This window comes from Hylobates moloch, unplaced genomic scaffold (assembly GCF_009828535.3).
Source record: "Hylobates moloch isolate HMO894 unplaced genomic scaffold, HMol_V3 SCAFFOLD_6, whole genome shotgun sequence".
Classification (NCBI taxonomy): Eukaryota; Metazoa; Chordata; class Mammalia; order Primates; family Hylobatidae; genus Hylobates; species Hylobates moloch.
The window spans coordinates 87,767,574-87,793,375 of record NW_026652281.1 but is presented as its reverse complement, the minus strand read 5'-3'; the positions used below and the strand labels follow the sequence as shown (position 1 = coordinate 87,793,375).

Here is a 25,802-nt window from a genome sequence, read left to right as displayed (position 1 = left end):
TCATTTCCTCCCAGACACAAGCCACCCAGCACACTTCACCATACAACTGTCCAATTCAGAATAGATCTAGTCAAATGAATGCTATTATAGCTCCCTACACTTTAAACACATCCTTACACAACTCTAACACCGTTTGTTTGACACATCACCAGGCCCTGATGAAGGTGCTCTGGGGTGTGATTTCAGAGATTCCAAGAAAGGCTCCTCTGGGTTACCTCAGTGGCTTTTCCAAACCAATGCTGTTGTGTTATGCTGTTCAGTGCAAACGTTAACTGGGTTGAGGGCACATCTACAGATGGGGCTGGGATGTATCCCTCAAGCATCAGAGAACTGAGAAAAGGTGGAGAACTCTTGATCTAGGGCCCGGGCCTCTGTTCAAGAGGCTGCCACAGGGAATGTCTTAGGCTACTGGAGGGCCACACCAGAAGGCCGTGGGGGCTGGACCTGAGAGAGCAGCTAAAGGAAAAATAGAGTATAAGAATGGAGGAACATGAGAGTCACACCTCACAACCTTGCCCAGGCCTGGTCTTAACCTGCAAACTCCTTATAGGTAGAGGCAGGGCTGCTTTAACAAACATTTCTTACCTAAAACCCACTAGCCTGCCTGACATTCATTAAGCATTAGTTAAATAATGATTAAGCATCCTAGAAAGTGGCCTGGCAAGTGCAGCCCATTCCCCACTTCAGGGAGAAACACACTATATGCAGAAGAGGCTTTACTTTTCTAAAGAGGATGTTTACTTCTGCTCTCAGCTTTTGGCAATTGGAAGATAACATGGTTTAGTACAAAAAAACATAAGCACTGAGATCAGAAAGACTGAGTTAAACACAAACTACAAGACATCAGGCACCTTAAACCTCAGCTTTAATAACAGAAAAACAGGAATAATCCCCATCTTGCCAGGATTTAGGTAGAATGATTTAATGGTGCTCAATAAACAGTTACCATGGCTCCTACAAAAATGAGAGGGACCTGAAAGAAGACAACGAAGCTGGAAATAAGATCCCTCAGGGCTGAAATAAGAATTTTAGGATTCTTTTTTTAAAAAAAGAGCATATGCATGTCAAAATATCACAATATGAGGCTGGGCGCACTGGCTCCTCTTGTAATCCCAGCACATCGGGAGGAAAAGGAGGGTGAATCACTTCGGGCCGGGAATTTGAGACCAGCTTGGGCAACATGGCAAAAGCCCATCTCTACTAAAAATAGAAAAATTAGCCAGGCATGGTGGCATATGCCTGTAGTCCCACCTACTCAGGAGGCTGAGGTGGGAGGATTGCTTGAACCTGAGAGGTGTAGGTTGCAGTGAGCCAAGATCACGCCGCTGCACTCCAGCCTGGGTGACAGAGTGAGACTCCATCTCAAAAAAGAAAAAAAAAAAAACACAGCTATATTATTCCTTAGTTCAGCTAGCAAGGTTGTTAATGCAATCCAAGATATAAGACTGTTGTCACCAGAATAATCCTGAAAGGATTTTCTCGGAAAATATTATATCACTCAGAACAGGCGATCCCACTATGAACTGTCCCACATGCAGAAGAAAGGCATTTTCAGTACCATCCCGATCGGCCATGCTGTCAAAGAAGAGCCAGGCGGAGTCGTCCTTCCCATACTTCACAAAAGCAACATAGTGGCTTGTTTCTATGCAGAGAACAGCAAATAACTCCATATTCTGGCACGGGATGCAGCCGTGTCTCCAGTCCCAGTCAGGTAAGTCTTTGGGAAGTGACACTGGGTTATATTTATGATTCAGCCTCTTGGGATGAAGGTGGACCTAAAATGGACCATGAAGAGAACGTCATTAGGCCGAGGCTGGTGGATCACAAGGTCAGGAGTTCAAGACCAGCCTGGCCAAGATGGTGAAACCCTGTCTCTGTTAAAAATACAAAAATTAGCTGGGTGTGGTAGCAGGTACCTGCAGTCCCAGCTACTCGGGAGGCTGAGGCAGGAGAATCATTTAAATCCCAGAGGCAGAGGTTGCAGTGAGCCGAGATCGCGCCACTGCACTCCAGCCTGGGCATTAGTCTCAGTCTCTCAGTCTCAAAAAAAAAAAAAAAGAAAAAAAAAAAAAACCATGTCATTAATGAAAGAAACTCAATGTGTCAAGTGAATGGGCTTCCTTACTCTTATTAAATACATCCCTTATAGCAATCAAGTACTTCAACAACAGCTCTCAAGTAAACAGAAAAGGCAAAAGCAATACCATTTTATTGTAAATTTTTAACTGTTAATTATGATTTTAAGAAACTTTCCAAAACGAGCATTCTGTTTTCAACTATAAATAAGTTACTGTTCAACAAAAGTTCATCCATTAAGGGAAAGGAAACTCACTTGACTGTTGCAGGTTTTACAAAACTGCTTGATTTTTCCAGCTGAGATGTCCGGATCGTCGTAGCATTCTCTACACTCATACATTGCAAGCCCTCCACATATCCGGCACTGTCTGGGAGCTGAAATGTGGGAAGGGGAAGGGAAGTTAAGAGGGCTTTAAAATAATGCATTCTTTCATTAAGAAGATGTAAAGAAAAGTTAGGCTTTAAAAAGAACAATGTTCATGCCTTCAAAAAAGTCTCTTTCTCTTCCATCGCTTAAGCTCTCAGTTAGTATTTGAAATATCTTTAAAAACATTTTCTCGGACCAAACCATTTTTCTAAATAGTGTCTCCTAGAGTGTTTTTCCCTTCATTATAAAATACCCATTGATGAAAATTCAAAGACACAAGAAAGTACAATGGAGAAAACTAAAAGCATCTACAATTTTAGTTGGCAGGAGATAACCACTGTCAATATGATTATGAATTTTCTCTAATAATTTCATATCTGAATATTTACATAGGTATATATGTATGTGTGTGTGTGTGTGTATATATATATGGCCCCTTTTGTAGACTATATCAACGTACTTACCTTTCCACTTAATACTACACCATGACCATTTTCATACACATTGGTCTTCAAAACCATGAATTTTAATGGCAGTAGTTTGTTAGATACACACTGATTTAACCATTCTCCTCTGGTTAACATTCAAGTTGTTTCTAATTTTTTTTTTTAATCTTACACTGATGATTTCTTTTTTTTTTATTATACTTCAAGTTTTAGGGTACACATGCACAATGTGCAGGTTAGTTATATATGTATACATGTGCCATGTTGGTGTGCTGCACCCATTAACTCGTCATTTAACATTAGATATATCTCCTAATGCTATCCTTCCCCCCTCCCCCCACCCCACAACAGGCCCCGGTGTGTGATGTTCCCCTTCCTGTGTCCATGTGTTCTCATTGTTCAATCCCCACCTATGAGTGAGAATATGCGGTGTTCGGTTTTTTATCCTTGCAATAGTTTGCTGAGAATGATGGTTTCCAGCTTCATCCATGTCCCTACAAATGACATGAACTCATTCTTTTTTATGGCTGCATAGTATTCCGTGGTGTATATGTGCCACATTTTCTTAATCCAGTCTATCATTGTTGGACATTTGGCTTGGTTCCAAGTCTTTGCTATTGTGAATAGTGCCGCAATAAACATACGTGTGCATGTGTCTCTATAGCAGCATGATTTATAATCATATGATAATAAGTATATTTGCATATCAAATATTTATTTTCATTTCCATTTTCTCAGAATAAATTCCTAGAAATAAAATGACTGGTTTCATATTTCCAGGCTCTTCAGATACTGAATTGCCTTGGGAAATACCATGTCTAGTTAGAGTCTAACCCACAGCTGATGGGAATTATCTGACAATTTCCACAAAACCAACAAAACAAACTAAAAAAATCTCATACTTACTGTCTTCAAGTAAATCTGTTATATTTAATTCCAGAGAAGGAAAAATTTTTTTAAATAGTTTAAAGTCTTTTCCAAATCGAGGCATCTGAATAATCAGACATGATGGTGCCTATAAAAAAGACAGATATTTTTAGAATCAAAGTGTTAAAAAAAAAACTTTTCCCTATGAAACCAAAATAGTCATGGCTGTCAAACAAAACAGTGAGTTCTGCCTTAATATTGGTGTCCTATGAAACAGGATCCATACATGACCACGGGCTGTGGACAGAGGACACCAACAAGCCATAAGTCTTCAAGTGGCTCATGATCGCAGGGACACACCAGCACCTAGAGGTCATGGAGTTCAATAATCTTGAGTCTCAAACAAAATCATGGCATTTTGTTTGGGTTTATATTTATTAAAGGTTTTGGACAGATTGTTTTTGCAAATATAATACAGAAAATGTCATCACAGAAGGACACTACTCATTATATTTCAACAAATAAATAACTGTGGCTGTTAAGGTTTTACCAAAAATGACTTCAGAAATGAATACAATCAAAATAAACCACAAGCATATACTATTAAAATTATTGAGATTCTTGGACAATAAAAGAAAAATAATTTCTATCACTGGTTCATTAGCAAGTATAAATTAATTTATTGACATTTTGTCTCTTAATGAAGGGGGGAAGTAAACATTATATTTTGATATATTTGGATAATATGCTTGGGTAAAATGGCATTTTAAAAAATATAAGTCTCCTTTTGCTTTAAACTACCTAAAAGTTTTCAAGTTACGCAAATTAGCTTGGTGTTTTCTTTGGCAGCAGAAATCCAAAAAATTCAATCTTAATTCTAAGACATTTTCTGTAAAGGCAAAGTTGAAACACTGCATACTTTTTAAAATTTGTGTTTCTTAACAGTTTGTGTTTCAAACTGTTCTCAGCTAGTTAAAATCAATAGATACTGAATCTACCAGTAGTCTTAAGACTCCCACAGACTTTCATATAAAATACCACAGGTAAGTATCACTAACCTCTGCAAATTTCAGGTTACTGTTGATAAAAGACCATTCTAACAACTGCTGAATTGTGGGAACTCCAACCTTCTCATTTTTTTCCATAAAAATTTGATAGAAGTAACAATCTTGTACCTTTTGACCTGCTGATCTAAAAACACGCAGAGAAAAAAATACGTACAACCTATTTATCAAATGCTTAAATCAAAATGTGAAGTTGTCCCAGCAGTATTTGAGAACAGAAAAACCATAAAATTGATGGTGTAGCTTTGGATAGTCAGAACAACAGAGAGAAATAAATGATTTGGACAAAATAATTAAATGTGCTTAGGTACAAGACCTTATAAATGATTTATTTTGTTTAGTTTTTAGATTGGAAAGTTCTCTTAGTGATTAGGAAAAAAATAATGGAAGCACTGTGTGAACAGAACTAACCAAAAGGTAAATCACTTAGTGCAACTTCACTGCCCAAATCTAGAAAGCAGAAAAGTATTTAATGCCTGAAAATAAATTATTATATGCCTGGATGTGACAGACCCTTACCAGACCTTCTAGATCAAACTTTTCATTTCTAAAATGAAGGCGCTGAGATCTAGGGAAGGAGAATGACTTCTCAGCAAGTCAAAAGCAGAGCTGTGTACAGAATCTAGGGGCCCTAACAACTGCTTACCATTCTTTCTGCTAAAGCATGCTGTATGATAGTCACTCATTTATTCAACAAATACCAAGTAAGCACCTACCATATGCCAATCATAGTGTTACTCTTATATTTTGCGCATCTTTCCTTCTAAGTATTTTACTATAGCATGTCATTAGTCTTTAAAACTAACTCTACCAGAAGGACGAATAATCCTTAAGTTTACTATTTACCTTTTCAGCAGAATTTCTGGATATAAAGTTAGACTGTTTACATCTAAACTTATATCTAGATTTTAAGATTTTTAGGGGAAAATATTAACATAGTTTTCACTTAAAAAAAATCAGCTTTCAGAGATCAGCCTGCAGAAATCCTCAGCTTCCCAAAGCAACTTATATCCCCAAATAAACAAAACTTAATTGATAACAAAACAGGAGATTCTGGAGACCCACAACAAATACAAACAGATGATAATCGAAAAACCTGAAGGCTATGATATACCAATGTTTTAATCAGTTGTTGATGACTATGACAAAAGACCAGAATTTTTCTGTGAAAGCCAAAAAGCATAGAAAATTAACAGTTTACAGGAAAAAAAAAATAAGAGAGGAAAATAAGAAACCAGGAAGTAGTAGAGGTAAGTAGTTTGTAATCATAATAATGGCAGCAGGGGAGGAGGGCTGGTGGTTGAAGGGAGCACCGCATTGCAAACACTGAGAGAAAGGAGGCAGAAATAAGGAAGGAGAAGACAATTTACTAATTTCTTGACTTTCCCTTGTTTCTTGCATCCCACTCCTTTATTCTAAACTCAGTTTTGTTTTACTGAAGTACATCCTATAGTAAGTCTCTGAATGGTAATTTAGTCCTGGTTCTTCCTGCTCAGAAATTCTGAATATTTTTATTCTTAGAATTTCAGTCTATCAAAAATTCTAAAAATTATTCAGCTATTATCTGCTGAAACATTGCCTTTTCCCTATTCTCTCTAGTATCTCCTTCTGGAACTCCAGTTAGAATCCATATTCCATGTCTGTTATCCTCTCTTTCTTGTTTTCTAACTCTTTATCCCTTTGTGCAACATTCTAGGTACTTTCCTCAGCTCTCTCTTCCAAACGAGCACTTCTCTCTTCAGCTGTGCACACTGCATCAATGAGATAACATCATGATATAGTTTCTATTTCTGGAGATTCTGTCTTTGGTTATTTGATTCTGTTTATCAAATCTGTTTTACCTTTCATTGTCATCTAGTTCTTTTGTCTCTTCAATCATTTAAGAACATCTTGTAGTCTCTTTTAGACTATTTAATTATTTTAGATTTTTTGAGGTACTCATCCTCCTATTTGTTGCATCTGCTGACTCTGTCCAAATGAAATGCTAGTGGAGGGGAAGAATTACTCTTGAAAAAGAGCTAACTTAGAATATTTATAATCTTTAAAAAGTGATTCTCAATATGAAGAGGTTGTTTGCAGGGGTGAAGGGGACAGTGTACCCTTCAGAGGGTGTAAGAACTTCCCAGGGCCCTTTCAAGTCCCACAAGGCATTCAGACTCTGAGATATATTCGGAGGTGCCCTGATCCCTCCCTACTCACTCTGAGGATCACTCAGTATTCAACCTATGTTATTACTGGGCGTGTATTACATTCCATAAGTGTGTAGGCTAGAAAAGGGAGTAAAAAGGATGAAAACAACTATTTTAAGCATCTGAAATTTATCTCTTTAAAATGAAAAACCAAATTGACTTTTTTCTCCCGAAGTGCCTTCTAGGTTTCCTACATCATGTATTAAACATCTTTCCTTTCCCGTTTCTGTTTGAAAGTTGACTTATAAGATACTGAAATTCTACATACAGTTAATTCTATTTCTGAGCTTTCTATTTGGCCCCATTGATCCATATTTCTAATCTTATGCTAGTATCACACACTATTTTAAAGTCTATTGCTTTGCCTTTGTAGCTTATAATAGAAATCTATTTTAAAAGCATTCTTCAAGATTTTTGCCCACTTCATTTTGTAGAGAACTCTAAATCCACTTTCCTGAAGTATGTTAAGATCTTGCTTGTGTGCAAATTATTATGTAATCATCTTTAAATTATTTAATTGTCCTACCCAGAACATTGTAATCTTTCTCACTAATTAATCAAAACCCTTTTAGCTCTGTATAAGTCTTTAAAAAAAATCTATCTCAATAAAATTGATTTCTTGGTATTTTATACTTTCATTAAGTATTAAATTACTTTTTCATATTTGCTTGAAGGTATACAGAAATGCTATTGATTTTTCCATGGATATTTTACATAGACAAATTATGAATTCTTTTGCTAATTGTAGTAATTTTTAGGCCATTCTCTAGGATTTTTTAGGTGTACATATGGCTATTATCATCTTTGAACAGATAATATGAGCTCTCGATGGTTATGTATCAGTCTCATTTCATTCATAAGAACTTCCCAAACAATATCAAACCACAGCCATGGCACCGTCCACCCTCCCTCTCTTCTCCTCACCCATCAATTCAACAGTGGCATCAAACAATATCACTTTAAGACACAGAGATGAGGAAGAGTACTTGCCTATGCTTAGCTTTTAGGGAAGTATATAGGATATTACTAAGATTCTCAACAGAGAAATCCAAGCTAAAATGTAAAAAGGTCCATTGTTTAGACTGAGAACATTCAAACTACCTGGAAAGTTCAGTCATTTAGAACATTTCATTAAGAACTTTACTACATTAAACAAGGCTTTCATTCAACATGGTGGGTGGGGAGGGGAGACAAAGTTATACAACTAAGAACAGGAAAGCTAATTTAAGACTGAATTTTTTGAGTGATGAATAGACAGAAAACAGTGTTCTCGAAGTGTCTGAGATTTTTTTCTTAAAAGTTCATTAATTGAAATTATGAAAATATATATACAGTTTCAAAAGAAAATAATTTGCAATAATACTTATCGCTAGGGTTAAAAATTATAGTGCAAATTTACACTGGATTTGATCTTCAAGTAAACTACGGTACTGTGGCGAGGACAACAAATAAAATTAACTTGCATGATATTCCCCTAACCTATTAAGAGCCCTAAACAAATATAATATTAAGAAATCATTCTGGAAATCATGTCTGTTGAATAATGGCAGTGGAAATGAGAATTGTCTATTTTTCCAATGCTTCTAGAACAATTTAAAGGTTACCTTATTTTTAGCAAAGGTTCTACCCTTAAAATATGATGAAACAGGATATTCAAAAATTCCTCAGGATCTAGGAGAAAATTTAAAAATCAAATAAGTCATAAGCAAAATTTTTAAATCATTTTATTTTTTATTTCTAACAGTCATATTTTAATACTGAATTCAGTTTCATTCATCCAATATTGTTTCCATTAAAAGCACAGTTTTCAAGTTTTCATGACAAAGGAAAAACATAAAAGGCACTTAAAAGTTATAATCAAGTATTATATTTCAATTTTGTTGTAAGTTTATTACATTTGAAAGGGTGTAACAGATCGCACATAATGAAATAGCTGTTATTTCTTTTGGAGGGGTTAAGTGGAGTACAATCTGAAGTATGCTCTGTTTTTTCCTGCAAGCCTCTAAACATTAGAGCTGTTTACAGTATGCTGCTGGCAAGTTCAGTCAGGTGGTGAATCTTTGAGTAAGCCCATTAGCTAGGAAGAGATTATAACACTGTTCCCTGACTATAAACTTAATCCTAGTCAGCAGCTTTCTAACTCTCGTTTATAACAGGGAAAACTCAGTGGGAAAATGTAGAAAACCCAATGCAACTCTGCACCACAAGAGAGAAACAACTGAGAATATCATTGCTGGGTGGAAAGGAAAGGACTTTTTATTTAAGCATTTAATATACTAGAACCAGCCAGCTTCTTAAAGGAGTTCATTATTCCACATCATCAATCACTTTTAGAAGAGAGGAAGAATTTACTAAAAGAGGAGATAACCATATCTCACATAAAAAGAAATTTCTAATTTAAAATAAAACCCCCCAACTACACAGACACACGTTTCAGCTAATACTTTGACATGTGAATATACTCTTCAGTTATTTTTAATGCATATGAGTTAAGATGGTTACCTTTTTCTTCAGAGGTAAATCCTGATGCAGCCTCCACCTTTTCAAGTATTTTCCTCAGTTTCATAATTTTTGTGGCACACACATATCCATATCTAAGTTAGTAAAAAACTATTAATTGATATTGGCACGTATTAAATTATATAACACATCTTAATCACGCATTTCTTTTTTTTTTTTTTTTCTGAGATAGAGTCTCACTCTGTCACTCAGGCTGGAGTTGTGCAGTGGCCCAATCTCGGCTCACTGCAACCTCCGCCTCCCAGGCTCAAGACATTCTCATGCTTCAGCCACCAAAGTAGCTGGGATTACAGGCATGCACCACCACAACCAGCTAATTTTTGTATTTTTAGTAGAGACAGGGTTTCACCATGTTGGCCAGGCTGCTCTTGAACTCCTGGCCTCAAGTGATCCACCCACCTCGGCCTCCCAAAGTGCTGGGATTACAGGTGTGAGCCACCGCACCTGGCCAACATATTTCTTATACAACTCCAGTATGTCATAAATCAACAGACAATTATTTTGAAGAAAACAATTATAGGCTTCTTCTTGAAGTTTGCAAAATTAAAGATCTAGAACCAGAATTATGCTAGACACTATTATATGCTCTACAAGTAACTGTCATGCACTAATACAATATAAAAAAATTTTTGCTGTGACTGATTTTTTAAATAATATTTGCCTGGGAAATTAAAGCATTTACTTTATAAAGCAGAATATACAATTTTGAGAGAGAATATCCTTTTAATACTAAAGTGTAAAACCGCCACCAAGGGAAATGGGAAAGGGAATTTATAAGAAACTGAAAATCTAAAATCTGCAATCAAACCAATTGGCATAATGATGACATTTTCTCTCTTCTTTGTCTGAATGCAAGACATATTCAACAAGTTTAATATCACTTTAAATTTGTAATTCTATACATGGCTTCAGAGGAGAACTTAGCGGCTACCATAAGTTTACTAAGGACAAGTCAGAACTAGCTAATTTTATATCCACTTTTCATACTATTCATTCACTCATTAGTTTCCTGCAACCAATACAGACTGAGAATCTACCACTTACATAGTAATGTAACCTGTGAGCCACTGGGAATACAAAATGAGTAAGGTTAAAAAGACAGGGTCTCTGAAGAAAAGCAGAGATTTCAGCACCAAATAAAACCAGTCAGCTATATACAGATATGAATGCTACAGACACAGGGAATCCTGATCACAACAGGGCATCTGACCAGTTTCTTACTGTGGACAGGGTAAGAAAGTGTGATTAACTATGATTCTTAACTGGCTGAACAATAGGATCCAAAGAATGTTTATTCTTCCTCTCTTCTAGGAAGGAGGTGTTAACATGCCTTAGAGTTTCAGGTTTGACCTGTCTTGTTCCAGTATCAATTACTTGGGGGAAAGAATAGTATGTTTAAAAATTTGCATAAGACAAAATAATTGATGTGAAAATCAAGATTCACAATCATCTTAAAGGGTAAGATCATTAGAGAAATCATTACAGAATTTAAGGAAAGCAAAAGATATAAGTGAGGAAGTTTATTCTCTTATAATTTACTTTCCTAGTCATGTGATATAGCAGATAATTTGGAATGCTCATTGTATTTGAGTATTCTGCTTTTTTGGTTCAAATTTGATATCAAACTATTTTTTACTTTAACTGATAAATAAGAACAGTATATAAAATGATTCAAATTTATCTTAATATAGACTTTAAATATATCACTTTCTCTCTGCACTCCTGAATGAACAAATTTGTTTTATGATCTATGGTCCTAATTCTTCATAGTTTAAATTTTATAATGTGACATTATCACATATCACTACTACCACTTATTCAAAGTCTTTACTAGGTATCTCCTGTCACTTGTACTTGTACCATTACAAATTGCTTCCTGTGGCCATAAAAAGACATATTTATAATTCCTAAAGTAGGAAATGGAAAAAGAATCACCTTTTTAAGGCAGGTGGAAAGAGGCAAAATATATTCCTTTAACCAAAAAATATGGTACTAAAATACATCTCATCTGTTGCTAGTCCAAAGTATTAAACACTAGCTATTCTATAAAGAATTTCCCTTGCTCCTTTTCTTTCAGATTTAAGAAGCTAGACTATACCAATTTAACTAATAAGCATGATTACTTGTAGCAGAAGTGTTGGAATAAACTATTTCAAAAGATAAGAATCCTAAGTATTATGTATTAGCTTTCCTAAACGTACTGCAATTGCTAAATTATAGTTTACTCTAGCAAAATAGGTTAAATCATTTCATGGAATATGCTATGTTCCACACCTTGGCCAGATTTAAGAAATTAAATAAGCAAAAAAGCACAAGGACCAAAGGTTTAAAGATGTAATATTTTACCATAAGAACTAATTTTCACCCATCTCTTATTATATGAAGACAAGGTATAAATTAATTACTATACCAGAAAACAGCAAATAGAACACCATGTAAAGGCAAAATAGCAATATGTCTTCTACTTACATTCTCAGAGGATTAACAATTTCTGTCCTTAGTAGCTCTTGGGTTTCACTATAATATTCTACATCATTCTTTTCTTTGGGTCTAAGTAACACAGTGTCCAGAACAGAACTAAAAGCAAACAAGCTGCAAAAGAAAAAGGATATTTTTCTTCATGCTGTAAACATATTTTTCAAGAAATAGATTTTTAAAAGAATTAGAAGAGGAAAATAAGTAAAGTCTGGAGAACAAATAACATAACAATTTGTGTTTTTCATTAACACAGGTACCAGGACCCCTGTGAAGATACCCATGGTTCAATCATCAGGACCTACAGATCCTTCCATGTTAAGGACAATACCAATAATACAGAGAAAGCAAACTGCAGATTGGCAGTGTTAAAGGATAACAACGTGCCCACAGAATATTAAGAAAGAAAACTTCTTTACAAAAGTTGAAAGAGGGACTACAAATCTCAGTCAAAATACAGACAACAGAGGACAGCATTTGGAAACAACTTCCCGAGGTAAGCACTACTCAGTACCCCACTTCCCTCTCCCCATCCCCCTTTGCAAAGATCTATTACATTAATAAATTTCTTTAAGTGCTAAAATCACTTATGAGTGACTAACAGGCCAGGAGCGGTGGCTCATGCCTGCAATCCCAGCACTTTGGGAGGCCGAGATGGGTGACTCACCTGAGGTCAGGAGTTTGAGACCAGCCTGACCAATATGGTGAAACCCCATCTCTACTAAAAATACAAAAATTAGCCGGGCATGATGGAGTGCACCTGAAGTCCCAGCTACTTGGGAGGCTGAGACAGGAGAATTGCTTGAACCCAGGAGGCGGAGTTTCCAGTGAGCTGAGATCGCGCCACTGCATTCCAGCCTGGGCGACACAGCGAGACTTCGTCTCAACAAAATAAATAAACGAGTGACAGCAGTAACTTGCTGTTATCAAAGAAAAAGAAAATTTAGCTAATACAGATTTTTATCAGGAAATCTAAAGAATATTATATCAATGCTATAAGCCTTGTTTTTGTCAAAGTATTCTGCAAATAAAATGGCCACCACTTTATTCTTCTTCCTACTTTAAAAACGTTAACATCCCATATTAACTTCCTAATTCTTATCATATGGCTACAGAACTGGCAGTCTACTCTCAATTTAGCTCAGTCTACAATCCTCAGAGCCTAAAGATTCTTGGTTCAATTTCCAGAGCTTAAAGATCCTTGCAATGTTAAGGCCGGCCATGGTGCCTCATGCCTGTAATCCCAAGCACTTTGGGAGGCTAAGGCAGGTAGATCATTTGAGGTCAGAAGTTCGAGACCAGCCTGGCCAACATGGTGAAACCCCATCTCTACTGAAAATACAAAAAAAAAGTTAGCCGGAAGCGGTGGTTCACGCCTGTAATCCCAGCTTCTCAGGAGGCTGAATTAAGAGAATCACTTGAACCTGGGAGGCAGAGGTTGCAGTGAGCCCAGATTGTGCCACTGCATTCCAGCCTGAGGGACAGAGTGAGACTCTGTCTCAAAAAAAAAAAAAAAAATCTTGCAATGTTAAGTTGTTCCACTTTGGAAAAAATTGCACATATGAGGGCAGCAGTGCTGCTACTGAAAATCGTTTTTTTAAAGAAAGTAGTTTTATGACTGCCTTTACCTACTAAAAGAAATACAGCACGTAACAGCCAATGGCTTTACTGCAAGTTATGTTGTTTGATACGTGCACAAAGATTTCCCAGATACCCTCTGTATATCTATTCCATTTGTAACAATACCATTCACCTTTCTGGATACAGAAACATGAGACGACATTCAAAAGCTTCCAAAGAGTATGTCATGAAAAGCAAATCTCCCTTTCGATCCTGACCCACAGTCATCCAGTTTCTCTACTCAGATGCAGGTGGCAGTTTCTTTCACACACACACACACACACACACCCATATGTGTCCCTGCCCCATGGCATTATCTATACCTATCGCATTCATTTTAAACTTACCAGAATAAGGTTGAGTCTAAGTAACAAGAATTGTAATGACCCTGGATGCCTTTCTTCTTCCCAATCATTATCTCCAAGCCTTCTTTTTCCATTTTTGGTGGAGTATTTTCTTCTACTACTTCACTTAAGTAGCCTCCAAATGCTGAAAAGATTTTTTTAAAAAAAGTAAATGAAAAGAATTCTTTTAAACTATTACAATATGTATTCCCATAAATATTTTTTCATTTTAAAATGTTTTTGTATTTTGATGCAAAATTTGTTTCTTAACTTTAAGTGGAAAGTAGGCTTTGGTTAACTGCTATTCGACTTGGCTTATAAAAATTGCTATTGTTCATTTTCAACTTCATTTCCTCCAAGATTTAAAAACACACTTTAGAGTATTATGTGTAAAAAGCATCTGTCAAGTAAAATATATTTCCCAAATATTTCACTATTTATCTGAAGATGCTTCATTTTCAAGTTTGAAAAGAAAATGAAAATTCCAAAGTACTATTTCAACATAATAAGAGTGTTTTTCATAAAGATGGCTTTCCTGTTTGCACCTGCTGAGGCCCCAAGATGCTTTTTCACTATTATGTAGAAGTGGAAAGGAACAGCACCAGGAAACTGCCACCAATTACACGTGATGAGGAGAGCTGTCCTCCAGCAATCAGTTGAAATCTACTTCTTACACTAAAATGCTGATTTCTTTGTAAGATACACTCACTGCTGTACTTAAACAAGACACTGTGAGGGAAGTCAGCAAAAAAAAAAAAAAAAAGAAGGTCACATTTCAATTTCTACCACCAGTATTGCTGAAAACTAAATGTCTGTCATCAACAGGAAGAGGAAAAACAAATCATACTATTATTCACTTTGTAAGTCCCAAATGCACGTCCTAATACTTTTTTAAGATGTCCCCTCTTAAAACAACTTTCTTGTACATCATGCAACATTTTTACTGATTTAAAGCTTAATGAGCGTTGGCAAGAAATATATTAAAACACTGTCACCATCACCTAATATAACATGATATGAGATTAGAATTAGAGTCATTCCAGGTTGTTAAGTAAACAAAAAGCATCCAAATACCTAAAGAGTTACAGCGCTCAATCTGATTGGAAACCGGCTGCAATGATGCAAACCTAGAGTCAGGCCTGCAGCTCTTCAGTTTCACAAACAGCGCCTTCTTCAGGGCACAGGTGAAATACCGAGTGCCTCTGAAGGTTCCATCCGTACAGCCTGCACACTCATCTTCCTGAAAAAGAAATGCTTCAATATGCATTATACCATGCCTTACAGAGACAGTATACAAAGAACTAAGGTTTCTAAGACCTGTTTCTAGTATACCCTTTCTCACCACTCCCTCTTCACACCTGTACTGAGAACCTTATCAAGAAAAAGGAGTTGACTAATCAGTGCTTCAGCCCACAGCTACTGATTTAAGAAGTGAATTCCTTAATCCAGCATGAAGTCCTTCAGCCCACAGCTACTGATTTAAGAAGTGAATTCCTTAATCCAGCATGAAGTCCTTCTTGTATTTCCTTTCAGAATATATGCTTCAACCTCCCCTGGTTAAACGGGCTTTCCCACACCATTTCTACAAGCATTAAAACAGGCAGGGAAGGAGAAGGCTATTTATTTTAACCCTCATTCTTGCCTTCCCACCATGCCCCATAAGGTAGTATTCACTAGCATGGAAACAAACAAGAAAAAAAAAAAGAAATACATTTAAATCAGCCAGGTGTGGTGGCTCATGCCCATAATCCTAGCACTTTAGGAGGCCGAGGCAGGCGGATCACTTGAGTCCAGGAGTTTGAGACCAGCCTGGGCAACATGGCGAAACCCTGTCTCTACTAAATATACAAAAAAATTACCAAGCATGGTGGTACATGTCTGTAATTCCAGCTACTCAGGTGACTGAGGCAGGAGAATAGCTTGAGCCCAGGAGGTCGAGGCTGCAGTGAGTCCTGACTGTGCTACTGCACTCCAGTCTGGGTGATAGAGTGAGACTCCATCTCTAAATAAATGCTAAACATACTCAACTTCTCCTTTCCTGATTACAAAATATCAAACGATATGTTCTCCTGATCTTTCCCTCTAGCAAAAGTCTCAAAAGATCTCTAAAAATGGTGATTAATTTTAAAGCCAGTGATATAATTATTAGAACTGACCAGGGGAAGGGGCTGAAGAAGAAAGAGAAAAGCTGATGGCAAATTTGCTTGATTTACTAAATTCTGTTTAATATAAGGAGCCTAAATCGATTGGCCTAAAAATCAACTTTCATTCCTTGAACGTAAATCAACTAACATTAGGACAAGTGGGTCGCAAGCTTCAGGGGCGGCAAAGGGAAGTCAGGCAACATGGTGAGAAAATTATTCTGCAGTGACAGCTTTTCTGACAAATATAACAGTTTGTCAAAAAGCATATAATAGGGTGAAATCTGCACAAAACCTCATAGAGAAAAAAATTGAAATTTTTGGGTCAAGTTAAATTACCAGTTCCAGTCCAGCGAGTACTTCATTCAGTCCTGGTGGCTGACCGATCCAACGGATTACCCCATAGAAAGGAGGGTTCTCCTTAACTTCAGCCAATGAGCCCACTTCTAGACCATGTGAGTTCCCAGGAGGCATGGCCAAGGGTGGACTCTCTTGGACGGGTGCAGTGTTTAGCTCTTCCATCACAGACTGGGCTGACAGAGAAAGTGGACTGTGGCCAATACTTCCATTGGTATTGGGCATCTTTGTAAGACTGAATGGTAAAGAGTGGAATCTGTTCTCGGTGGACAGTGAGTTCACAGGAGGAGGCTGGAGTGGTGGTGAAGAACGGTCAAAGTCTGTAGATATCTCTGTAAGAGATTTTGCAGGGTCTTCTGCAACTAAAAAATTATTTCTAATTAGAGAAATGTATTCAAGGATATTGACTCTGTCTTAGATTTCTAAAAGTTAATATACAGATCTAGTCCAACCGCCCACCTAACCTCCCTGCTATTAATAGTACTATCATAGGCATCACAAAGTTATTATCTCCAACAGTGTTCTCGCTTCTCTCTCCACCTCCATATTTATGCACCTCAGTCAATGGCACCCAATTGTTCAAACCAAAAAAATCTATTATCAGTGGGTATCGTATAGGTGATAGTCTTTGTCCAAAATACAATTAATTGAGAAGGCAGTACAAAAAGATATCAAAAACCTTAAGAAACACTTCTACATAACTAATAGATCAAAAAAGAAATAATATGTTTTAACAATAAAGAAAAAAGAGAGAAAAAGTAACAAAGAAAGAAAGAATCCTTGTGGAACATGGCTAAATTAATACTTACAAGGGAATTTTATAGACTTAATTGCTTATTTCAGAGAAAAATAAAAGCTAAATATGAACTCAGCATACAACTTGGGAAGTTAAAAGAACAGAATAACCCTCAAAAAAGTAGAGAAGAATAAACTAAAGAACAGAAACAATAGAAGAGAGAAAACAAACAATAAGAAGTTCAAAGCCAGAATAAACACAAACACAGAATGTAATTTAAGAGAAACCAAATATATGAGAAAGAGAGCCACAGACAAAAGCTATTTCCTTAAAATGACTAATACAGCTGACAGGCAGGTATTGCAGATCAATGAGGAAAGAATGAACTTCTTACTAAATGCTGTTGAGATAATTGGTCATCCGTATTTTTTAAAAAAAATTAAACAGGAATCCTACTCATACTCTACACGAAAATCAGCTCCAGGTGGCTTAAAAACAAACGTGGCAGGCAAAACTCTAAAGGCTGGGAGACCACAGAGTCAGGCCTGTTTGCCTTTCCATTCTCATCTCATGAGTGTCATGCCTCTCTCTGTTCTAGTCCCTGGCAAACACTAGCTTCCATTCTTCCACGAGGACTTCCCCTGTGCTAGTTCTTCTCCCGAGGAGGTTCTGGCCCCTTTCACTTTGTCATCTGTCACTCCTCTGGTAAACCTAAGCATGTGTCACTGCCCCAAAGAAACATCCCTAAGACCCTGAGAAAAATCATCTTTGGTGTATTCTCACAGCACCATGCACCTTCACCGCACACACCACCAAGGCAACTCTACTTCAGTGTCTGTGGCTGTTTGATTAATTTCTATCTCAACAACTTAACAACTGCAAACTCACAAAGGGCACGAACCATGTCTATTTTTTTCTCACCATTTTCATCTTGATGCCTAAAAGAATGCCTGGCAATCATAAGCACTCAATAAATATTTGTTGAACAAATGAACAAAGAAGAGAATAAACTAGGTGAAAATGGTATGTCCCAGGACCAAGGGAAGATAAAATTTTTTAAAAGGGAGTGCTTTAAAGAGGTCAAGAAGGAACTAGACAGAAATCTCCCACCCTAAATAGATCAGTTAAAGGAAAAGAACAAATTACTAATACATTGCTTAAACATTTTAATAATCTTAACAGCAGTCCAGTTCAAACTGTGTACAATATTTTAGTTCAGCAATATCACAAAGAGTGGTCTACTTATTCTGTTTCCAAAAACTACAAATATTGATATAAAAAACCATTTTTCTTTGATGAGTTAAAAAGAAAGGATCATTATAAAGAACACTAAAATTACTGATTACCTTCATCAATGTACCATGTATTTTTTGATTTGGATTGTGGTTGTGCGTCAACAGAAGACCCATTTAAGGTATAAAATAATTCAGATCTGTTTCTATTTCCAGGGTCTGAGGTAGATCCTATAGAACAAGAAAAGTTTCATTTAAAAATAAAGTCAATATAGCCTCAAAGTTTTTTTTTGGTAAGAGAAATTATGAATATGATGTTAATAACTGTTTACATAACCAATAAATGTATATAAATACAATATGTTTTTTAATTGTCTTCAGCTTTTAAAAATTTAGTAACCATTTTGGCAATATTAAAAATATTTTTCAGCCCAAAAGTCAAGATAGGAGGGAAACAGGAGTAAGTTAAAAGAAAAGCCTACTCATTTTTTTTTTTTTTTTTTTTTTTAAAAAAGAGTTTCGCTTTTTCCCCCAGGCGGGGGGGGGGGGGCGCAATCTCGGCTCCCTGCAACCCCCCCTCCCCGGGTTCCCGCCATCCTCCTGCCTCAGCCTCCCGAGTAGCTGGTGGCTCACGCTTGTAATCCCTCCTGCCTCAGCCTCCCGAGTAGCTGGTGGCTCACGCTTGTAATCCCAGCACTTTGGGAGGCCGAGGCGGGCGGATCACGAGCCCACTCATTTTTTAAAAAATGAACTGCTTTAATTGTTCCACGTACCACAGCTTATTTCTAAATGTCAAAAACACCATTCTCCAGCTTCATAGACCCATTGGTTCACAAATTTAACCTATTATTTTAAAAGAAGGTAATCCTCAAATTCTATATATAAATCAGTACACAAATTATGTTTAAAAACAGTTAAGTTTTAAACATTTTGGGATTTTTGGTCATCAAATTCCTTGTGTCTTTGAAAAAATCAAGCACGATTATTTCTTATAGATTGGATTTATTATACGTGAGAGGGCGAGTGTAGCTATGCCACAGCCATTTCACGACATTACCTTGCCTCAGTATTAATTCAAGGACATGCCACACACAGTGGGGGGCAGTGGGCTCTCCAGAACCCACAAAAAAGCTGATTTCCCTTTTCAAATTAAAGCAGGTAGCTGTACATTTTATAACTTTAAGATCTACTACAATACAATTAACATGCCATAGCTTAAGAAAATCTTTAGTCTGTTTCTATTTAAGTGAGAGTAGCAAGTTTGAGCTATCCTATATAGATCTATAGGTTAACATAAAAAAGACTGTTACCTATATATCCTGCAATTAATCCTAAGTCTTCCAGGCCCCAATGTCACACAAAATAATTCTTAAAGTACAATTTCCTTTCAAAAGAGCCAAAATTGTAATAATTGAGGAAAAAATATCCTTTTCCTAACTCGCATCTGAGTTAACAAAAATTCTCAGAGCCTGTTTAATGAGCTCTTTGGCATGTATAACTACTATTCTATAAATCTATGAAGTATGTGGAAGCTAACAAAAAAAAGAGCTGTAAGCTTCACACATATTGTGAGGAAGCTTCTGGGAAAGAGAAGAAATTTTCGCTTAGCAGTTTGCGATTTAATTTGTGCCATATCTAGTTAGTAAAATCCATTTAATTTATCTCTAGTGTACTTTATCCTATATAACATTATCCATATAGGATTATTTTACACAGTTGCAATCCTAAACTATACATACAAATATTCCAAGCAAGGAGTTCCAAAAACCAGTTGATTATAGATCAGCAAAACACACAAGACCTTATGGGGAACTCTTCCTGAGGTAAAAAAGGCTGGGAACACTTGGCTTAAGCAACAGTATTTATATACGAGCTTTAGTTTCACTACTAAAAATGTTTGAAAGAAAAAAAGTCTACATACATGTTCAGAAGTAATAGCTTATAATCTTTTCTAATGCTATGGCAAGTTAGGCATTATATAAATTACTAAAGGTTATACGCTATTAATCCATACCCGTAGCCTTTGGTTTATTATGACTGGATGAACCTTTGTCCCCAACACCTCTTGACATAAAGGCAAGTTTGGGAGGCCTCCTTTCCTGTGTCACGCTCTCTGAAACAGTAAACATGTTTTTTAAAGATAAAGGCAAATTCTTATAGAAGAGAAACAATCTACAAAGCAATGACAGTAACAAAAAAAAAACCCTCTTTCTACAAAAAGGCAGAATTTTCAGTTTTACGACTTCTTTTTAAAGGCCATCAAAAGTATTGAAAAAGATAATACCATGGGGGAAAAATCAATGCTGCATTTCAAAATATAATTCCTATAAGAAAACACCCTCTCAAAATACAATTCCGCTAAATGCTTTAACCTCTTGAAAATTTAATCGCTTGTAGTCAATTTTATTTGATCTCTTAAAACACTACAAACAAAATCTTACTCAGTTTTTTACAGCATTTCCCAAATCAGCAGGCCTAGAACACCCCAGTGTATTATGAAGTGTTTCGAACTCAAATATTTCTTGAAGATGCTGAGATAAACAAAGATAAACAATTTCTTCACTACATGGAACCAGAGCCTTTAATATGCTAATGTGCATTGTGAATTGCTCAGGGAGAAGCAAAATAAACTTATTGATAAAAATTTTTATGCCACTTTGCTTAGCATCTCAGATTAATACAGTTCATGAACACAGTTTGAAAAAAGCCTGGTTAGGAATATGTATCATGGTTAGGAAAGTTCTGGTTAAGAATATATATCTGCTTTTAAAAACTTGTATGTTAAGAATAACACAGATGTGTATACAAACACTTATACGTATAAAAGAGGAAAACATAGAGAATTATACATAGATTAAAAATACAGAAAGCCAGAGACATACAACAATCTATTTGAAGAAAACACTCACAATTATTTCTGAAATATAGGTATAATAAGTGTGGCAAACTTGTTTCGAATACAAAGACCACTCTAGACCTTAAAGCCCAGCAATGATCATAAAATACTCCTAAATACTGATCAAGGGAACGTAGAAGAGGCAGTGTGAAAAGTTCTTCCTTTGAAAAATTCAACAATACATCCGTGGAGTCCAACACGACACTTAGGAGTCATACCTGATAAAGCTGTGTGTCAGCAAAAACGGTATCACCCACAGTGGATTTGAGGACAGAAAGAAAGAAATAGGAAAATTTTTACATTTTAAACACAAGGAAAAGACTTTTCTTAAAAAAAGAGGAAATCATACTAAATGAATTATATGTAAATACTTGGTAACTTTTTTCCATGGTTGAAAGAGGAGGGGGATGTGTTATTAAACTATATCTTAAACATCTCATAATATGATCCAATAGAATATGAAAATATTTTAATTCAAAAATTACACCAATTAACCATGATTTCGATCAAGTGATATAATAAGAGAAAAGCTATGTACTAACACTGTGGTCCCCACTTATCTAGACTTTTACCTTCCATGGTTCCAGTTACCCACAGTCAACCACTGTCCAAAAATATTAAATAAAAAATTGCAGAAACAGACAATTCGTAAGTTTTAGGTTGCATGCTGTTCTGAGTATTATAACGAAATCTTGCAACATCCTAATCCATAACCCCTGGACGTGACCCATCCCCCTGTCCAACATCTCCACATTGTGTCTACTCCCTGCCTTGTTAGTCACTTAGTAGCCACCTCAATCAACAGATCAACTATTGCAGTATCACAGTGCTTACGTTCAAGTCACCCTTATTTTACTTAATAATAGTCCTGAAGTACAAGAGTAGTGATGTTGCCATATTGTTATTATTGTCTCTTCTCTGATTAATTATTGTTTTTAATATCTTATTGTGCCTAATATATAAATTAAACTTTATCAGAGGCATGAATGTAGAGGAAAAACACAGTATACGTAGGGTTCGGTACTATCCATAGTCTCAGGTATTCACTGGGGGTCTTGCAAGTATCCCTTGATGAAAGAGGAGGCTACTGTTCTTTTATGATGTTGTCATTCAGATATCTTTGAATAGCACCCATGACAGCTACTTCAGAAGGAAAATCTTAGTCACTGAGAAGAGTTCCCAAATTATAGCATATGAATTTACTAAAGAAAAACAACTCCCACTATTAACTGTAATTAACTGCATATAACATTTTTTAAGTATGTTCACATGTATATCACGACATAGATCCATTATATAGTTAGTAACCATTATAACAAATGCAGCAAGTGCTCTTCCCTTTGTTAGGCTTTGAAGGCAGCCTGGCAGGATTGGAGGGCCAACTGGATGGCCGGTGGTGACAGTTCTGCAGGTGACATTAGGGAGGAGCTCCAAAGATTAGGAATGTGAGCAGGAGGGCATTGGAGTTAGAAACTGTAGCTACCTTCTGCCAAAGGCTGTCTGAGAGGGGGGTCAAATATCAGCTCTAAAGAAGAGGACATTCCATCAGAATTCTATACAAAGGGGCACAAACCACCTCTAATTGCCCTCCAGCAATTACACACCAAATATTTCTTGTTACTTTGTCACAACTGTGTTGATGGCCCAAAACTACTTGGGTCATGAAGCAAAACTTTCAAACTTAAATGAATTATAAGTGATTACCAACTCTGGAAAAGATAAATTTGGGCTGGAAAACAAGGTAAGAAATAAATTCAGCTGGCAATTTTGTGTGATTAAAACAATCCTGATTAAAGATATTAAAAGATATAGAAGATAAGTCCACCAAACAGCACGTGTAAAAATGTACAGAGCAGCCCTATTCATTCTAATTAAAAGCTGGAAACAAGCTATTCTACAGAAGAATAGAGAAACAAATTATGGCCTATTCATACAATGGAATACTACATAGCAATAAAAAAAGGAATAAACTACTGATAAACAGGGCAACATGGACATTGTGTTCAGCAAAAGAAACCAAACCAAAAGTATCCATTATATATACACAGCAAGACTGCATTTAAATGATAAAATTCACAGCTTATCCATCACTTGTTGATTTAACCAGGAAAAGAAAAATCCCTTGGAGAACCTTGAGCAGGAAATCATAACAATAAACTAGTGAACAAGTTACTGTTCAAATCAAATGAAATGTCTATGAATTTGAATGACCCAGTAAATTAAGAGAAATTGTTTAATTAATGTACCGCTTAACATCAGCAGCCACAAGAGCATAATTCAGACTCAAATGAGAATTTAACATCCACAGAAATCTTGTGAAGAAAATACAGTTTACTTGAGTAGAATGAGGTATTATTAAATCCGATACCAGAAATATCTTACATAGCAACTATTCAAAACTCTCTAAAAGGTTGGGTTCCTGATCAGAATAAATATTTTCCATAATAGTATATGAAAAATTATTCAAGAAATGCTTGAAGGTGCCATACAGATAACACCAAAAGTTGCATGCTGAGATATGGTGCTTCAAATTATCCTTCTTCAGGGCTCCAGCTCTAACTGTCTCATAGGCCCAGGAGTACCGCCTGGCAACATTCATGGTGACTCCAATTGACAAGCAATCTCTATGAAAGCCATGTATTACTGTCTATCAAAATGTAAAATGCATATAGCCTTTGGCCTAGCAATTCTACTCCTAGGAAGTTATCTTTTTATACTGGCACACATGCTAACTGATACACAGATACGAACTTATTCACTGAAGCACTGTTTATAACAGCAAAAGATTGAAAACAACCTAAATGCTCATCAGTAGGAGGCTGGTTCAAAAACTATGGTACATGCATAAAACGAAATATAATGCAATGATTTAAACAAAAGACTAAGTATACAACTTACGTACTAATATGAAATAATCTCTAATATCTATTGTTAAGTTAAAAAGGAAGGTGCAACTTCCACTTCTGGGAAGATAAAGTAGATGTACTTCCTATTTCTCTTGCTAAGTACAACTAAAATCTCTAGACATAATATATAAAACAAATATAAGAAGACTTTGAAAGGTAGAGATGAGAAGGTAGACCAGCTAGGAACCTCAAGACCTAAGAAATAACATCACCGAGATTTCCCTCTGGGATTTCTTCTTGACTACATTCTTATCCCATACTTAGAGCTAAAAAAATCAGCACCCTGGAAACATCAATAGGCACAGACAAAAGAAGGCCCCAACAAAAGTTCTGCTCTCTCTGGCCAAAGGATGTCAATTCTCTCCAAAGTTATATATGGGTTTAATGCAATTCCTATCAAAATCTCAAGAAGATTTTGTATAGATGTACACAAGATTACTCTAAAATGCACATGGAAAGGCAAAAGATCTAGAATAACTAAAATAATTTTGGAAAAGAAGAACAAAGTAGGAGGAATTAGTTGAATAGATTGCAAGACTTACTAGTTAGCCACAGTGATCGAGACTGTGGTATGGGCAGTAGGACAGACACATGGATCAATGGAACAGAATGGAGAACCAAGAAATAGACCCACATAAATATACCCAACTGAATTTTGGCAAAGGTAGAAAAATAATTCAATGGAAGAAAGAGTCTTTTCAACAAATAGTGATGGAGCAATTAGATATCCATAGATTTTTTTAAAAAAGAAATTCTACTTAAGTCTCACACCTCATATAAAATTAACTCAAAATAGATTATAGACTTAAATGTAAAAAGTAAATCTATGAAACTTTTTGGAAAACAGAGAACAAGGATTCAAAGAAATTAGAACCCTCATACATTGCAGCTGGAAGAGTAAATGGTGCAGCTCCTTCGGAAAACCATTCGGCAGTCCCACAAGTGACTAAACACAGGGTCACCATATGATCCAGCAATTCCACTCCTAGGCAGTACCCAACAGAACTGAAAACAGATGTCCACAGAATAACTTGTATATGAATGTTCACAGCAGCATTTTTCATAATAGTCAAAAACTAGAAACTGACATCCATCGACCGAAAAATGGATAAACAAAATATGGCAGATCCATTTATTGGAATATTATTCAACCATAAAAAAGGTTAGAGTACTGATTTTGCTATCACATGGATGAACCCTGAAAAGATTATGCTTAATTGAAGAAGCCAGACACAAAAGCCACATATCTTTTATTCTATTTATGTGAAATGTCCAGAATAGGCAAATCTGTAGCGACAGAAAGCAGATCAGTGGTTGTCAGGGTCTCAGGGTAAGAGACAATGGGAAGTAACTGCTAAATGCGTGCTGGATTCCCATGAAAATGTTCTGGAACTGGATAGTGGTGAGGGTTGCACAACATATTATATTTCAATTTTTAAAAGCTTAGGAGAAAATCTTCCGTATGTAGAGCTAAACAAAAGTTGTTAAACTTCACACAAAAGCTTGATCTATACAAGAAAAACTTTATAAACTGGATGTCATAAAAATAAAAATCTTTGTACTCTG

At 36.1% G+C, this 25,802-nt stretch overlaps 1 protein-coding gene across 5 annotated transcripts in view; it reads right to left on the bottom strand.

The window, feature by feature from the left end:
- CYLD (CYLD lysine 63 deubiquitinase) overlaps window positions 1–25,802 on the bottom strand; it is a 59,883-nt gene that overhangs the window by 5,949 nt on the left and 28,132 nt on the right. For all 5 annotated transcript variants that reach the window (XM_032157324.2, XM_032157326.2, XM_058440970.1 and 2 more), the window contains 12 exons: window positions 20,449–20,547; window positions 18,549–18,665; window positions 16,449–16,828; window positions 15,043–15,208; window positions 13,972–14,113; window positions 11,999–12,121; window positions 9,512–9,603; window positions 8,614–8,680; window positions 4,815–4,947; window positions 3,796–3,904; window positions 2,333–2,451; window positions 1,559–1,775 (listed from right to left, as the gene is read on the bottom strand). In XM_032157324.2, the coding sequence (XP_032013215.1) occupies window positions 1,559–1,775; window positions 2,333–2,451; window positions 3,796–3,904; window positions 4,815–4,947; window positions 8,614–8,680; window positions 9,512–9,603; window positions 11,999–12,121; window positions 13,972–14,113; window positions 15,043–15,208; window positions 16,449–16,828; window positions 18,549–18,665; window positions 20,449–20,547 (1,764 nt within the window). The remainder of the gene's footprint in view (window positions 1–1,558; window positions 1,776–2,332; window positions 2,452–3,795; window positions 3,905–4,814; window positions 4,948–8,613; window positions 8,681–9,511; window positions 9,604–11,998; window positions 12,122–13,971; window positions 14,114–15,042; window positions 15,209–16,448; window positions 16,829–18,548; window positions 18,666–20,448; window positions 20,548–25,802) is intronic.